Genomic DNA, 18467 nt, shown 5'->3' with positions numbered 1-18467 from the left:
CAGTATTAGTAGCTATAGCCAAAAAATAGTAGTACTGGCATGGTAAAGTATATACTGTATCTATTTTCATAGATACAGTCTTAAACAGAACACATCAAGAAGTTTTTACTGAGTAATATTTCAGTGTATCCATCATTCTTTCATAACCGGGACACCTTGCATGCACATACATTGCTGTTTATTTTGGTACTTCTTGCAAATCTTTCAGATGAGATTTCACCGGTGGTAGCGATTACAAGAGCCAGACATATTTACAAAGCGAGGACAAGGCTGGAGAAGATGTTTTTACATTTTGCTTTGAAAAAAATGAAGACTAATGATCACACTGGTATCTTTCAGAAGAGAATTCCCATGGGAACAGCCTGGCTGCCAAGAATACTTTGTTCCTTGCACTCCAAAATCAGAAACATATGAAAAATTTGTTCCATTGGTCAAGAAGAACTCAGCTTACATGGCAAGTCGTGATAATAACGAGTAAGATGTTTCTTCAGGGTAACTTGGATCAGCCCCATGAAAGATGTTGAAGAAGACAGGCAAATTTTATTCATCATTATGTGGAATTATGCAATTGAAATTAAGAGCGGTATTATGTTTTCTTGCAGTAAATGACTTCCCAGGGTTTTTTCTTGACAAGTTACCCTATTTTATGGGTAATCTGTTTTCCAAGTAACGAACACTACAAAGGCGACCTGACAGCTACCTCGCATCAGCTGAGCCCCTTCTATATATTTTTACATATCAAGATGCATTATACGATGCTGATGACTGTTTCTATAGTTCGTGCAGTTTTATCTTGTGCACATGAAAATATTTAAGTCTGTCAATCTTTCATGATGCAGTTTGTGAAATGTGTAAAATACCTTAGGAAAGAGATGTTATGCAGCTTGTTCCTTGCCCCTCACGTGCAACCAGAACAAGACAACCAAAATATCATCCCCCGTAGAGCCCTATTAGGATCTCTTTACTGTTGTATTCAGACACTGTCATCTATACCCTTGATCATTTGTCTCCTTCTCTTCTGGTGCCAAGCAGTACCACGATGCTTCCCTAAACCCCTCTGTAAGACCCTCCCTTTTTTCCAACGCTAACCTGGGCTTGCTCTTGCGTCTGCTCATCCTTGGGCCGATACATTGCAACATTAAGAGGTGCAGGACCACACAAATGTTGGCACGACAAGCTGTACTTAGGGCACTGGTCTTTCAAGCAGTGAAGCAGAACGTTATCTTTCGTTTCCACACTGGAATCGGAACGTAAGGCTTCAGACATTCTCTTGACTCTCAGGCATCACGCTAGTTTGCTAAGTTTCAGTGTCCATGTACATGCTATGGAGTAACAGGTGGACATCTGTCAGAACATTTTAAATGAAATTCCATCAAATTAGGAAGCATACCACAAAGTTTTTAAAATGATGGAGTGTAATTTATAGAAATTAATAAACACATATAAAATACTCAATTAAAGGAAGTTTGGAAAAGGTATTTGTTATCTTTCTAAAGAAACTGAAAAGAAAAATAAAATTTATTACATTATTTGGGTACGCAACTAAAGAGATTGCAGTCTGAACGTGATACAGTTATATAGGAGAAACTTTTCAATTTTATTGATCAAAGCAACATTCTACAGCCTGGTGTACACTGCACTTCTCAGCTTTGTATTCTTCTCTTTCTGCATCATTTTTAGGACAGTAATTCATTATAATTTTGGAAAGTAAAAATAAATAGGAAATCACAGGGAATTGATCAGAGACCTGACACTGGTTAGCAAAGGAAATGTGTTTCGTAATTTATCCATGACAAGGAGCATTTCAGAGTGACTTCCACCCTGCTGTAAATCATAAGCACAGTACATGTTAAAAATATTAATGTATCAGATGAGACATTTACTAAGGAATGTACAATCTCCAAAAGCACCATAAAATGAAAATGCCATTTTGAAATACAATAATTAAGAAAAAGCATTTAGTGTATGTCCAAAAGAAAACTCAAATCGAAACAATATAAAAGAACATTAACTGCACTATAAATTACTTCAAGAATGAACACACATTACTATAGGAGATCTTTTATCGGTGGACGTAAGAATATTTCCACTGATTTACATAACCTTTAACAATATATTTTAGCTGTAAAGAAACATTTTTAAGGAGAAAAGAGAGTAAAACTCTGTGAGGCATCCAAAATTAATCTATTACTTCCTAATTTGAAAAGAAAGATAATGGTCCTTCAAACTATTGAATTTAACTATTTAGATCTATTATAATGCTTCGGTTATCTGTTTCATTATTTTCAAAGGCCAGTGTATGCGCCTTTGAATTCATAAAGCAATATATAACTTTCTAAATCTTATTGCAGCTGAAATCTTGAAGTATAGATAGTTCAAGTTTTCCTAAGAAAGGTCAGTGCAATATAAGAATGCATCACTTTACAAAAGAAGGAATAAGGCTGAAAAATAATACAGAGACAAGCTTTCTCTTTTAGAAGTGTCATATATGTTAAGATTTTGGAGTAGTAAATTCTAAATTATCATTTAAGAAAATTGTCATCAAGTTACTTACCATCCATATTATTATAAAAGTAGCGGATATCATAACTAATTGCATCCCTCTTCAACTTCATCAAAATAATTTTTTTGGAAACATCTCACTTATACTCACCTCTTGCACAACTGCATTGTTTTTTACAGGATAAAAGCTGACATGCATGGAGATGGGAAACACTATAGAATACGATGTCTTTCAGCATGAGAATGAGTAATGCTGCATTTTCAGATGTACTGTTGCCGTTTCTGCATATAATGCTATGAACTGCAGATACCTGTGACAAAGCCACTCTCATCTACAAATTGTAGTATATTGTGCTTTAAATAAACTGTGTGTTGTGAAGGAACCATACCTAGTCTATGTGTAACACTTTGATTTCTCAGCCTACTAAAACTTATGGGAAAAAAAAGCAGCAGTTCTATTTATTTATTCTATTATTTATTCTATTTATCCATTTGAATTCCAGAAAGGAAAAGAGTAAATTTAAATTTCTGTTAAGCTACTAAGAAAACATCACTTACATTAGTTATTTTAAAATTAACCTCTTGAATATCAGAGTTATTCTCTTAAATCCAACAATTTGTCTAGCTCTGAAAACCAATTTTGGACATTTGTGGGTATGAATACAAACTATAGTAGCTATTCCTAAACGACACCATTTCTAAACAGACCCTCAGATGAGTGAGATCAAAATCTCAGACTGAAATAAAAAAAATCAAATTACAGTGTATACAGTGCATAACAGGAATACTTAACAACCACATTTTATAGTGTCTTACCTTTAAGAAAAACATTATGGCCAAGATAACCCCAAAATAGCCAAAAAACGGGCCAGATGCTGGATAACAAAGTCAGAAGTCACCATCAAAGAAAAGATCAGTTTCACGTCCCGCAGCCGGAAAGGGCTGGAAACATCAGAGGGGCTGGAATTCTCCTTCAGAGGGAAGGTGAAGCTTGTGTCACTCTTACCAATGGGAGCCCAAAGTCTTCCCAGCTAGAGGATATTAATACTTCTTACTCATACACAACGTCTTCTTGCTATGTGATGTCTTCATGCCCCAATTTAAAAAAAAAACAACTAAGCATTATTAAGTCTACATATTATTTCCTCTACATCGTGTTATCATGAGGAAGCCTGGTTAAGGGTATGATAAAGAAGACAGACAGATACACAGTCTTTTCAAGAAACTTGATTGTGCCTTTTCAATTCCTTTTCTAGCATAAAAAGGGGCACAGATTCTTCCTGCAGCTTCAACTACGCCGGATTTGAAAGTCTGCAAGATCAAGAGAAGTAAATCAAAGGAAGAAAATCAAGTTTTGTCCTCCTTTCTGCTCATCAGGGAAGATAATTGTTATCAATCTCTAAAACTAAAGAATATATTTGTTCATTTAAGTGAAATCTGCTGTTGCGCAGAGGATAAAGGTGGCCTTATACTGATGTTCTTTGGAAAGAGTTCCACTCTGAATGAACGCAGCAAAAAAGTGTCATCTTTTATCTTACTTGGACTTTGTTTAGACAAAGTCTGTACCATAAGAGAGTTTATGCTCTGTAGCTTTATATCCCAATGACTTATTAAGCCATAAATCAGTAACAATGTGAAAGTGGAAGATCCTCTGGGGTTCCCCTCCCCATTTTTAGATTACTCTATAAGAAAGAAAAGGAGTAGTAACTACTTGAGATTCTCCCCCTTCTGTCTGCCATCCAGGGGAAAAAAAGAGGGTCAAAACTAACCTCCCACTTGTGGCGACTGAAGCTATTTCTTCCGTGTTATTTTTATAGGCTACTTGTGAAACTAGAAGACAGGCATGAAAGCTGGGAAGTTCTTTCTACTCCTCTGCTGGTAAAACACACAGTAATACAATAAACATACTTTTGTACCCCTGCAGCTGCACAAGCTCTAAAAACAACTATGCAAGAGTGAAATGAAGTTTCCTTAAAGGCTAAGTTCATTATCTGCATCGTTAATAATACCGTATATGGTTTCTATGAAAAGTCACCAGGCTATCCAGTTGCAAAACTAGGAGAATTGCTGAAGACCTTGCTGATATTTTATGATATGTAATTTGCATAACATTATTAAGGCATTAAAAAATTTTACAATGCAAGACATACTGTCAAGAAGTAAAGAATCACAGGATACTAATTCAGTTGACCTCCAATGCACAAAAATAAACCTCATGTAGGAAATCAACATATTAAAAAACCCTGGCATGCTAAGGGCAATTAGATTCCAGTCAAGCCTAAACAATTAATTTGCAGTCTCCCCCACACGTTAGGGATTATTGAAAATACAGTATCACCTAAATTAAAAAAAAAAAGATAATAAGGACACAGTACAAAAAAATGTTTTGAATTGTTATTCCCAGGACTGACCTGCTACCTCTCCAGGGCAATGCAGGAGAGTTGTTCCCTCTAGAAAGGCAGCACTCCAGAGGCTGAACACCACTTGAGCAGCCTCTCAGCTTCCAAGATGAAATATGTATCAGAGACACCTGAAATGACCACTACGCAAGAAACTGGTGCCAAATTTCTCCCTAAATTTGTGTTTCTTAGTTTCACATTTTCCTAACTCTTTTCAACTTCATTAACAAGACTTAACCTTTACGTTTGCTAGAATAAACACTGACTTGCAATAACTTTTTGTGTTCAAACTGAGCTTAGGTTAATCTGACAACTCTAAGATGCTCCTCTTTCCTTTGACATTACAAATTTACTTTTTAAAGAGAGTATTTAAGATGGAAGATACAAAATTGAGAGTGGTGGAAGGATTTTGCGTGGAGAAGGAGCAGCTATGAACGACCCAACATGGGGAGTTATAAATAGTTAGAAAGCTCCGATGTATACTTCTCCTTCTACTATTTGCATATATGTACAATCTGAATCTCTAAATTACTGATATTTGCCTTGTTGGGTTTATGTATGTATTTGACCATTTTTTTTTACATGTTTCATTACTGTCAATGTATCTACTTTATCTACACACAGTGGTAGCAGCAGCTACTAACAGTCACTGATTCCCCTTGTGAGATAAAAGCCTTCATCTATGGTATTCCTCATGCATCTCTGCTAACTGCAGGTATATATTACATTTACTATCAAAAGTGGAAAGTAAGACTTTTTAGATTGTAAGAATGTATGGTTATAAAAGTACAAAAAATGTAGAAGGCTAAAGGCCAATGTCATACTGGGAGCTATCTGTTGTTCATTTTCAAAACTGCAAGGACAGAGAAATGTGACAAACATGGAATGAAAATGCATGGAAGATAAGTAAATTTTATGCACAAAACAAGTATTTAAGACAGTACAGTGAGAAACAGATAAAAGCAAAGTGAGACCATATATATATGCATGCATAGAAACACTGATTGAGAAATGTAACTGCAGTGATTGCCATCCTCTCACCACAACTGAGTGTGCACTAAATGAATAAACTGCTACTTGACATTTCCTAAATAAATATCATGGGGAAGAGTACTTATTTTATTTTAATGAATCATTTTGGCCCCTACAGCAGAAAGTAGCTGTGATGAACTATAAACTGTTTTGGGAAATGTAATTCTATAATGGAGTTATACATGGACTGAAATATGAGAAGTTTTGGTCTCCAACAGGTCTACTTTAAAAGAGATTCTGATTCATCCATGCCCACTTCTACTTATATTTGATCACAGCTGTTGACATACTGTATCTGCCATGCACAGAGATATTTCTCTACTAGAGGTAAGAAAGCCATATGGTTTGTGGATGACTATGAATTTTCGCAAGGCAAACTGAACGACATACAAAATTTTTTTTCTGTTAGTTATTGAAACAAAACTACCCATTTAGGAAACAGAATATTTTAGATTCAGGTGGGATATTTTGGCCCACATAATACGTTTCTAAGAACTGAAAGTCTCTCTTAAATATATTCACAATTGATGCGCTAACACTAACTTTCTGCATTAGTGGTCCTCTCGTTCACCATGCACAGTTAGATAAACAAATTCACTCTAGTGATGAACTGAAGCAGCAAATAAGACGTGTCTTGTTCATGGAGTAGAACTGAAGCAGCTGTTTTTGTCTGACTGATACAGTTTGAAAGGCGCCCCTGATGGTGTACCTTGAAAAACCAAGGGTTTATTTCAATGTTCCTTTTCTTACCAAAACCACTCATCGGATTATCATAGCTATACAAGGGAATTGCTTTGACTATGTGTAATTGCAAACAGGAAGAAAAGTTCCCGCCAAAGGCAGGTGTAAAATAACATTTTGCCACCTTTGTTGAGGCACACAAAAACTATCCCAATAATTACTCCAATGTCCATAATTTAGCCAGACAAAAATCTCAATCGAGTTGAAATTCAGTCATCCAGATCATGTCTATGAATATTTCCTATTAGAACATCCGTTGTCAGAAAAAAACCTGTTGTAACTGTGAAGTGGTACCTTGACCAGGACGAGCAACATTCAGGAAAGCCTGCAGTAGGTGCCCTCTGGGCAGGATGCTACCTGGTGTCCAGACACGGTGGAAACCTAATCCAAGCTTTCCTCAGGATCAGGTATGAACATCCTATTCAGGGATACATTTTTCCTATCACATGTACCAACTAATATTAAAGTAACTTGCTTCATACATTGGAAGTTATTAGAATATAATTTTCAGATAGCCATAATGGACCTTGACATTTTTGTCTTGATTTGGTAACTTTTTCTTTTAACAGCTTGGCATAGCCAACAATGTCACCATTAATTCTGGTGGGACTTTGCCCTACACAAATGTGAGATTCCTATTCCATTAAGTCATTAGGAATATTATCACCGCTTCAGAAAATCTTGGATTCGACTGTGTGGTTTTACGTGTTATGTAGACAAAACACATTCTCCTCAACACCTCTGTCAAAACCAGTCTGTGTTTGCTGGTTGTTAAATGCTTGCTTGAAGCATTGGTGACTTCAGTCTAAGCGTAGCTTAATAATAAATAATCTAAAACAGAATCAACGAATTTATTTGACAGTCCTAATTTTTACTTCGTGTGTAACTGGACAATGGCATAATAAATGCATTCTTTAACTTAGGAAAATGATGTCAGATCACACAGGGTCTGACTACAGCACTCAGAATTAAATCTCCAATTATAACATTGTAATTGATAAAACTATTAAACATCATCTAAGTCCATTTTATGCACATACCAGAGGTCTTGAAAAGCATGCAGAATTATGGGGGGGACACAACCTTTCAAATATAAATGATAAAATCTGGTTAGCATTGTAAAAATAGCTACACGCAGTAAAATTAAAACTTCTGATTCTGAAGTGCAGTGCAACTTCTGGTTTGCTTTGTGCAAACCACCTGGAAATGACCTGAAAGTATAATCGCTATATTGCTGAAAGCACAGAAATGTAAAACTTCTACTCTTCCTATTTTACCTGTGTTCCAGGTAATAGACAGAAATGAAACTAATCACCGATGTGAAGGGCTGATACCTCAAATACGTCTGCATTATAAACCAGTCCCCTGCTCGACCCTGGAGTCGCTTTTTAAAAGGAGCCCAGCACAACTAATACGCTCCCCTGACATATCCCAAGCCACAGCACAAAGCATTCCGCTACTAAGACCCCAGACGAGATTCCTCAGTCATCCGGACTTGGATTTGCGCACTCGGCCGCACGCAGGTGACCCTTCCTTGCAGCCATCTACTACCTAAGCGACTTGAGGGATTCAGTGTTTCCAATTTTGCTAGCGCTCCACTTGTGATGCTGCTCCGGAGCACACAGAAATATGCACAAAACACTCCAGCACTGAGAAGGGCACTTGAGCCTCACAGCCTTGTCCTTGGGCTCCCACCACCGAGAGGGACTGGAGCGCTCGATCCCGCTCTAAGCGCTTGAATTTGGAAGAGGTTCAAACTCCCACCTGCTCCCAAGGCACATTAAGCCGGTGTAAGCCTGTGCCGTAAGGAAGCACGATCAGAAACGGAAGGTTCGTCGCTGCGGTCTGGAAACCCTTGGAAGTTTCAGGGAAGTTGGGGCCGAAGCACCTAAGCGGCCGAGCCGTGCGGCACTGGCACCGCTACCGGGACGGGGGGACCAGCTGCGTTAGGAATTAGGTTACCGAGGCGACAGGCAGCGGGGCCGCAGGAGAACGCCCCTGCGGCACTTTCCGCCGTCCCGACGGCTCCCCCGGCCCCGCCGCACTTTGCCGTCTCCGCACCGGGAGGCGAGACAGGCGGGAGCGCGGCGGTGTGGGTTCGGTGCCGGTTCATTACTGTGTTTCTCCCGCAGACGGTGCGGCAAGGGACCGCGGAAGCGCGGCTGCGAACAGCACCATCACGGGCCGGAGACCGGGGGCAAGCGCGGCTGATGAGCCCGGCTCCGCGCTCCGGTTGCGCACCCGCGGACCCACCGCGCCGAGCCCCTCCTCGGAGGCCGAGCTGCGGCTCCGCCGTCCCCGGGTGGGGGCTGTGAGAGGCCAGGGGGGAGCAGCGCGGCCCCTCCGACGTACCCGCGCCCTCCGTGGCGCGGCGGCCGGGAAGGGAACTGAGGGAAGCGGTGAAGGCGGCTGCGGCCCCCGTTCCCCCGGTCCCTCCTGGCAGGGCAGCCCCGAGAATCACGCGTTCCCAAAATTTAAATCGCCGCCGGTACTGCGGCTCCGCGCGCAGCATCCCCTGCCGCTCCTCCGCCCAAACCGGCCGCACGGAGGGTCCGTCTGTGTCCCGACCCGCCCGCCCCCACCCCCCCGCCCCGCCGCCGCCGCCTCTCCCCGGGCTCCGTGCCGGCACGGGGCACCCCGCCGCGCGACCGTCCTGCCCGGGCCGTGCCGAGGCGAGACCCCACCACCACGGCGAGACCCCGCCACAGCGAGACCCTCCGCCATGGCTAGACCCCGCCACGGCCATCGGGGCGCCGGGACGCGCGGACGATGAGGGAGGACACCACAACCGACGGCGCGGCTGGCGCTGCCCGGGGCACCCGTCCCCGACGGCGGCGGACCCCGCATGCAGCGGCCGGACCCGCGGCACCGGCAGCTCCGTTCCCACCGCTGCCGGGGCGGGCGCATCCCGCAAGCAGCGCTCCCGCCGCCCCGACGGCGGCCCCCTCCCCTGCCTCCCTCCCTCCCCCTCCCTCCCTACCTTTTTCAGCGCTGACATTCTAGTGCATTATTAACGCGGCGGGTGCGGGCTGCGCGCGGGGCTGCCGGTCAGGTGAAGGAGACGCCCGGCCGGGAGCAGGAGCGGGAGCGGGAGCGGGAGCAGCGGCGAGCGCCCAGCATCACCCCGGCGCGACTCACCCCGCCGGGGCGCCGCCGCCGCCGCCCCCCCCTCCCCGCGCGCACCCCCGCCCTCGCTCCCGCGCGCGCGGCGGCGGCGGCGGCGGCGCCCGCCGGCTTTGCGCAGCTGCGCTCCCCCTGCCGGAGCCCGCGGGCAACGGCCCCGGCCACGGCAGGCGGGGCGGGGCCACGCGGCCCGCCTCCGACCGGCGGCGCGGGCCCGCCCCCGCCCCCTCTTCCGCCAATGGCGCACCTCCAATCCCGTGACGGACAGGCGCGGCGGCGAGCAGGAAGGAGGGCGAGTGCGGAGCTGCCGGCGGTGCGGGACCGCTCCGGCTCCCCGGAGGGGGCCGCCCATGCGCCGGGGGCCATGGCCCTGAGCAGGAGGGAAGGTAAAGCCGTACTGTACTGTACCGGGTGAGGGGGTACCGGGTGGGGGCGTTACTGCTGCCGTGCCTGCTCCTTGGGCTTGGGGACAGACAGAGCCTGGGGAGGCGGCGGCTAACGGCCCCAGGCCCTCAGCTGAGGCGCTTTTCGGTCAGGGCGGGCCGGCCGTGCTGCTGTGGTTCCTCACGGCCGCCCCGCGGGACTCGCGTCTTCCTCTCCTCGGCGCCCTTCCCTTCCCCGGCGGCTGAGGGCGACGAGAGCCCGGCTGGGGGGTGGGCGGGTGGCCCGGGGCCTCCCCACGGGCCGGCCCCTGAGGTAAGGCCGGCGGGCGGAGCGAAGGCACGGTCCTTCTCGGAGCTCCGGCCCTGCACGGGGGTAGTTCCCGCGGGGTATTCCTGGCTGGCAGGGTGTGTGCGCAGATAAAACTACTTCTTTAGTCACAAAGTGTTTTAAGAGGAACGCCTTTTCTCTCGGTGCGCATATGCAGGTGTACTCGTTAGTGACGGCACAGCTTGGCTTGTTTAAAGCGAGTCAGCACAACTGTGAAATAACTATGGTACTGTGCTTGCAGAGGGGAAAAAAAGCCTTTCCTTCTCCAAGCATAACTTAAGTCCGTTTGCTTTGCCTTTATCTTTTATAAGACATGGCCTTGTGCAATAATAAAAATACAGGTGTTCTTAAAGTGAAGCCTTGTTCTTAAGGGGAGTATGGCTAAGCTATAAGAGGGCTGAATGCTTGCCTACTGACTTTGCCGCTGGCTCTTGAGTTTTCAGTTTCATCATCCTGAAACTCGAATCCTTTCTGTGAGGATAACAACGTGAGAGTGAGACTGAACAGCAAGGGTTAGTGTTTAAGCTATGTGCTTAAAGGAAGAATAAAAACAGAGTAGTATTCTCTGTGTTTTAGGTGCAGCTTCATTGCAAGAAATGGAGAAGGCTCATGGAGTTACTTTCTGCTTCTAGTGTGACTTCGAGGAAAGGCAGAGAATTACAAATGTATGTCTTCTCAGAGAAAGTTAGAGAGCTGAAAAGAGTGACTTCATTCACTTGTGAATACACGTGTGACTCTAGAGCTGAGAGAGGGGGGGAAAAAAGTCAAAGCACTCAAATTGTTTAAAACGAGAGGTCAAATAAAGAACCGTTTGTTTCTGTAGGGTGGAAGAGAAAGCTGAAAAGATTGTGCTGAGTGACTGCCTTTACTGTGCAAAGTTAGAAATCACTTAAGTTTTCTTCAGCCACTCTAAAGAGTGATGGTGTAAGGCTGGAAAGAAAATACAGCAAGGAATAAAAGGATGATGAGATGCCATGTGGTCACCAGGGATGAAATCACAAAATTGGTACAGTTTACAACCTCATCTGATCAGCCTCTGCAGCCGATAGCATATATGGAAACTGTTGAATTTCTATCATGTAGAACTATATACATTTAAAAAAAAGATGTCTCAGAGAAGAGATGAAAAAGAAGCTTTAGATGCTTTTCTTTAAGGTTGTTTTTGATCCTGTGTATAGGAGTAGGTTGAAGATGCTAAAGATAGACTTTTGTCTGCATTACAAGTGAACACTGAAGCTTTTTATTTCGTATTGAACTGGGCCATAATATAGAATAAATGGATGGTCAGGAGCTTGTAGGTCGTGGGTCTAATTCTCAATGGAGAGAATCTAAATAGCTGAAGGACAGTAAGCCAGCAGTGCAGGTAAGTGAAATGCACTTCACTTTGCCAGGAAAGGGTTGGGCAGGTGTAACTGAGAAAGTGCAAAGTTGCTTGAGTTTTTTGGGTCTCTGTTTTTCAGTTTGCTCATGTACCAATGATTCGTGACAATCTAGCCCTGTTATTATATGTATTATTGACAGGACGATTATCTTCTTGGGGACAGCTGGATTCATAATTCATAGCTGTTAAACATCATCAATTGCATCTTTAAAACTATAGTCATAATTCTGGAAAGTTTGTGCAGCCCCAAGTTAACACAATCTTAATGGGTTATAGAGTGTCCGTCCAGCTGCTAAAGGGTGGAGTTGAGGTATTGGTGTAGGTGTAGTATATGTCACTGACCTTAACTGCTAATAACAAGTGATACAAAAGTTAGTGTGCCATACAAAGGATGATCTAGTGGTACTACAACAGGATTTGTATTTGAGAGATTAAACCGCAAATCAAGTGCGGCCAACCTGATAGTCATCAGTAACAACAGTAACAAACGGTTTTAAGCACTGAGAGAATTGCATCGAGGAGTGCTATTTTCATCTCATTGTGAAAAATTCTCTCTCATTGAAACTTCCAGTACTTTGTAATGATGGGGTGTTTGGTGTAATATTGATTTCTGTTACACACACATCCAGCAGTTGCTGCAAGCATCCCCCTATATACTATGTTACAATCAAATATTACAGTCACAGTGAAGTGTGATTTATTTACTCCCTGAAGAAGGCTATATAGACATCCAGTTGTATTTATATTTTATGTTATGTGAACTTATGAAGATTCCTTTTAAATAAAACTTAAATGATGCACAGCCTTGTTGAACTTTTGCCTGTCCTCAGTGATATTACAACTTCCAGGTTCACGGTTTGTTTTGTAAATACTAGTATATTGAGCTTCATGTGAGCAGAGGGAGCAGGCTGCTCTCTTTTAATTTCCAGATTTTTTTCTCTTCAGTAATCTGAACTCTGAATGACTCTCTTACTGTTTTCAGTTACTCTTATGGCAATGCTTTAGGCCATTATAGTACTATTCATCTGTTTTTTCATGTTATCCCCCAGCACCTACCATAACATCTAACTGTAGCCCACGTGTAGTATAGTTTGATGTTCACTTCAAGCCATATGCTGTTTGCATCCAGATAAGAGTTCTTTAGGTAGAAATAAGGTTTAAACTTACTGAAATTTAGATATTTTACACCTGTGCTGGCAGGGCACTGGTCTTGGTGACCAGTGATGTTAAAAGCACACAGCCTCTTTTTTTTTTTTTTTTTTCTCCCCAAAAAAATCTGTCTCAGGAGGGGGCGGGGGAAGTCTTTCACAGCTATGGTTTACTGTTGGCCCAACTTTGAGTAGCCAGAATTATTATTATTAATAATGATAATATTCAGCAAAGTTGAGCTTCTTTAGTAAGGGTGGGTGAGAGATCTTTGGATGTTTTGAATGAAGTCTGTTTAATTTTGCCAGGTAAAATCAAGATAATGGTGCAGTATGAGAAATGTATTGTTAAGGATTGTGAAAGATGCTTGGAAAAATGGATAGCGTGCACAAATTGAAATAATGGTGAAGATGACATGTTTTCCCAGGAGTGTAGCAGGGAGTACACATCTTACAAGGTTTCACCACGAAGCAGACAGGGTTCCTATGAACAGCTGGAACAAAATCCTGATGTTCTCATTGTGTTGGTCATGTAGCTTCTTATCAACTGTGTCATGTCAAGTTTATTAGATGTCTAGGAGCTTGCAGTTGCAATTAAGGTGGCCTACTCGGAGATCTCCAGAGCCTTTGTTGAGACAGGATGGCACAATCTGTTAGTCAGATTCTTATTGAGCTATACAGTCATGCAGAATTTGCTGACAGAAGTCACACCACCCTTACTGATTTGAAACTGCAGTGTGACACAGAGACCATGCTTGGCGAAGCCGCATCAGTTTTGTCTAAGCTAAGAAGATAAAAGAAATGTCCACTTTCCATAGTGAGTAAGTTACTGTTTTGTATCTGCAATTGCTATGAACTGTGTTGGCCTGCATGGACACAGGTCAGTCTTTGAGTGGTAAATCACCCGCCCATTGTGACTCACTCCTTAATTTAGGTGAATACATAAGTGTGGGGTATGTAATCACTATGTTCTTTTCCTTTCCTTCCTTTCTACCCTATTGACATATGCTATATGCTTAAATAAGTTGCTTTTGTTGAAAAGTTGCCTCAAAGGTAGGAGAATGGTATATTACTGAGTTTTGGATAACAAAGTGGTTTTCCATATATTAGGAAAATTGGTGCTAGGTGAAAAGATAAATGAGGCCATGTTTTATGGACTACTATATTAGAGCACAAAACTGGAGGTTTTTTTACGCTGTGTGATTCTTGAACTATAATAAAGAATAAGGAGTAAAAACTAGACAATTAGCACCTGATTCTATTGTCTAATGGGACATAGAACACTAATAGATGCTCTTTCAGTGAAACTAATGTCAGAGATCTTGAGACGAACGTTGATATTGTGAAGTTAGTATTGCACACTAGATTTAAAACAGCAGCATCTGAGCTTCTTGTGCAGCTCCCTGTGACATTTCAGTTAACAACTGTACTGAGATGCAGACAGCTGATATCTAGTAGTTCAAGCATGGAATTCATATGACTTTGAATACAAGTAAATCCTTTTGTTATATGATTCCCAAAGAGTACATGTGGGTTCTCCTCTTTCCTGCTAAATATGTAATGCTAGCTTTAGCAGTTAAAAGTAGAACGATGTATTTTATATGGAACATCAGTGAGATCAATTATAAAACTGGCAGAGGACTATTCCTGCCTTACATGTAGACATTCTGTCAAAAAATGTACAAATTTTCCCCTTTAAGCTGTAACTCAAGTTTTATGAGGCTAGTAGAACTAAAAGATTGTGTAAAGAGCTAGTCAAGTTAAAAATAATCAGTTTGTGATATCAGCATTTCACTATGGTGTTCCTACTCAGTATTAATTCTAGAGTTTTGTAGTTCAAAAAAAAAAAAACAAACCCCAAACCAAGCAACCCACCCTCCTTGACATCTGCTGACCCAGACGATAATAGCTCGGGGGTAAATGGGGCAAAAGCAGATAATTAAAAGTAAGGTATATGAGGTTGAGAGGCTGTGCCTTCCAGACCAAAAGACTCTTCTTCAGAATTGAGGTTTCTAACCTGTAGGGAGATCTTCATAGGAGACAAATTACTACGTAATATAGGATTCCTTAATATAGTAAGGAGAGGCAGAAAAAGGACCAAAGCCAAAAAACTCAAGCTTTTCAAATGTGAGTAACAAACACAGTGTGTGTGTTTTATGCCAAAGGTGATTAAGCACTGGGAAAAAAACTAATGTGAACTATTTAGTTCCTTCCCTTCTTGAAGGGCCTGCAGAGTCTTTTGAAATATATTGAAAGTTGTCAGTTTCATTGTGGGTAGGTGTGTAAAATGCTTCTTCCAGTCTTTCAGACAAGATAGCCTAGTGCTTTTCTGGCCTTAAGATGCAAGTGAAATTTGAAGCTGAAAAATTACTTGATATCTTCCTCAAGAAAGGATTTCAGAGAATTACAGTGCTGTTCGGAAACAACAGATCAATGCGGTTAAGTCTGAAGTATGAAAGGTGAAGATGTTGTAGATTATCTGCAGAGTGGCATCCTCTTTAACCAAACACAAGATCTTGTAAGATGTTAGCTTCTGTGTTTGTTTACAAGTGCCTCTTTCAAGAGATAGTCAGCTTCAGCCTGAATTTTCTGCAGCAGATCTTTCAGTCCTGTTTCATCCTTCAGCTACTCTCGTAAGGGCCTGTTACAATAGCTTCACCTGTAGGGTGAGGACTGCTTGCAGACTGTGAACACAAAGCAAAATACTGTAGAATTGGAGGCTTCCCATTCCTATGTACGTAAAATTGTCCTTCAACCACATCTAGAATTCTGCATATTTCACAATTGCTCTGCCTCTTCCCCCCCCCCCCCAAGATCAATTTTGTTATTCCCATGACAGTGCTTTGCTTTGGTTTGCACACTATCTATGGTGGAATGGAAGTATGTCACTCTTGGAAAAGCTGACCTCGCTAGTAGCAAGAAAATTACCCTTTTGTTTTCTTCTTCCTGACTTGAACAAGAGCATCCCTTCTTAAATATAACATACAGCCTTATGATGATCTGAGCCGTCAGGCTATACAGGATGTAATTGCATATCACTGCATTCTTCTTCTTTTTCTCGTAGCTCTGTGCAGCTTGAATATTCTTGGAAATGGGAAGTCATATAAAAACGAGGGGGGCTGAGAAAATTATACCCTCTTCAGCTGCCATAGAATGTTTTGTTCTAGTTAATTCCTCCCTTTCCTCTTTGTTTAATATGTTAGTAGTTGCTGAGCTGGTATCCCAAATCTGGTGGGAATCTTCTCTGCAGCTGAGTGATCTCTACTCAAAGACTTTTGAAGTCAATGTTTAAATAGCTAGTCATTGCCCTCAGGGCTAGAACGTCTCTCTGTGTGTCTGTCTTGACTTAGTCCAAGCCTCTGGTCTCTGCTGTTTCTAGCAATGGTTCTGGGGTCTTTGAGCTTTCAGCTGTGTCCTTTTTGTTTTGCTTGTGGGGCTTTGGCTGCAGGGGTTGGTAGCTGGAGGTTTTGTGTTTGTTTTTGTCTGTGAGCAATGCACGTGTGGCTCTTCACAGAATCATTAAGGTTGGAAAGGACCTTCAAGATCATCAAGTCCAACCATTAACCCAACACCACCATGCCCACTAAACCATGTCCCAAAGCGCCACATCCACACGTTTTTTAAACACTTCCAGTGATGGTGACTCCACCACCTCCCTGGGCAGCCCGTGCCAATGCTTGACCATTTTTCCTAATACCCAGTCTAAACCTCCCCTGGCGCAACTTGAGGCCTTTTCCGCTCGTCCTATCGCTAGTTATTTGGGAGAAGAGACCAACACCCATGTTGCCACAAAACCCCCTTTCAGGTAGTTGTAGAGAGCGATAAGGTCTCCCCTCAGCCTCCTCTTCTCCAGAGGACAACCCCAGTTCCCTCAGCTGCTCCTCAGAAGACTTGTGCCCCAGACCCCTCACCAGCTTCGTTGCCTTTCTCTGGACATGCTCCAGCACCTCAATGTCCTTCTTGCAGTGAGGGGCCCAAGACTGAACACAGTATTCAAGATGTGGCCTCACCAGCGCCGAGTACAGGAGCACGATCACTTCCCTACTCCTGCTGGCCACGCTATTTCTGATACAGGCTGAAATGGTTCACATCAGGATTAATAAATTTAATTATCCTCAGAGGTCACGTGTATTGATTTCCATTGACTATAATAGGGTCTTGTATTCAGTGTGGTATCACCTGTACCGAGTACCTCTTGGACACCCAGTGGCTGGTCAGCAGAATTGGTGTCTTGTATACACTTGGTCTCTGGAGAGGTGTCTAATGTGTAAACAGAGTATGATGCCTTGCATGTGTCTGCCACTAGGCATCATAACTGCAAACTGAATTTTGCCCCTAGTGTCTGAAATATAAACTATGTGCCTTTGTCTTTTTTGAGACTTAGGGAGCCATGACCCAAGAATCACTGTGTGTTAAGCCAAACAAATACAGGGTGAAGACCTTTGTTCATCAGTTTGTCCAGTTCAGCAACTCCTTCAGAAAGAATCCAGAAGACCTAAAAGATGAAACTTCATCCTGTGTGGTTAAAGGGCAAGTAAGCTTTGTTGGGAATGGTTTAAGGGAATGGGTAGTAGCCCTAGCCAGAAGTTATCATCGGTCTTCCACCTGCTAGCTGGTAAGAATGGCAGTCTGGCTAACATTTCCTGTATGTAGCAGTCTCTTAAAATTAAAAGGCTTTTACACCCTGTTGTTTTGGGTCCTAATGAAATCCAGGTATCTCTTTTTCAAGTGGTCCCCTTGAGCATCTCTAGTCAAGAGTTGACTGTCTAGCCATGATTAGAGAAGAGGAGATTATCCAGGCAATGGGGTGGTTATACCCAACTAGGGCAAGGCCCTAAGTAGTCTGCTGTAGTTGATCCTACTCTGAGCATTAGGATTAGACCAGGTGATGTCTGGAGGTCCCTTCTAACATTAACGATTCTGTGATTTTTATGACCATTCTGTAAAGTAACTGTCCTTCGTAGGAGATGTGATCCTTGCATAATAAAAGAGACTTCAAGGATTTAAATCCTTTTGAATATCAGACAGTAATTCTGCACTGAGATGAACTGAACATTTTAATGAAGCCTTGTCCATATGTTCTGCATGTGGATTATCATTCTGTCCACACTTTCCATCCTGTTCTGTTCTGCTGTACTATCTTTTCTTCTGCTTTAGCAGAAATAGCATGTTAACACATCTTACACATGGGGTGGTTTCAGAAGAAAATCCTGACTCTTCCCTTTTTGGAAAACTCTCCTGTTTGTAGGAGAGAGAGAGTCCAAGTAGGGCAACCTGCAAGCTTCACAGAGTTCTAACGTGTTCTGTGCTCTTGATGCCACTTATTTTATTTTTGCTGCCCAAGTTGCATTTGAGTAGGCAGAAGGCCGCCGGCTGAGAAACGTCGTGGGGGTGCTTACAGTATGTGTGGCAAGTAGCCAAAAGTACGTGGCA

The 18467-nt window shown here is 42.9% G+C and overlaps 1 protein-coding gene across 1 annotated transcript in view; it reads left to right on the top strand.

The window, feature by feature from the left end:
- Positions 1-10161: 10161 nt before the first annotated feature.
- Positions 10162-18467, top strand: part of ERICH1 (glutamate rich 1) — a gene marked incomplete at both ends in the record, with an annotated part of 98591 nt that continues 90285 nt past the window's right edge. The window contains one exon of the mRNA XM_081998009.1: positions 10162-10183. Coding sequence (XP_081854135.1) covers positions 10162-10183 — 22 coding nt within the window. The remainder of the gene's footprint in view (positions 10184-18467) is intronic.

Source organism: Phaethon aethereus (assembly GCF_964289735.1).
Source record: "Phaethon aethereus genome assembly, chromosome: 3".
NCBI classification, from domain to species: domain Eukaryota; kingdom Metazoa; phylum Chordata; class Aves; order Phaethontiformes; family Phaethontidae; genus Phaethon; species Phaethon aethereus.
This window is presented reverse-complemented; position numbering and strand designations above follow the sequence as displayed.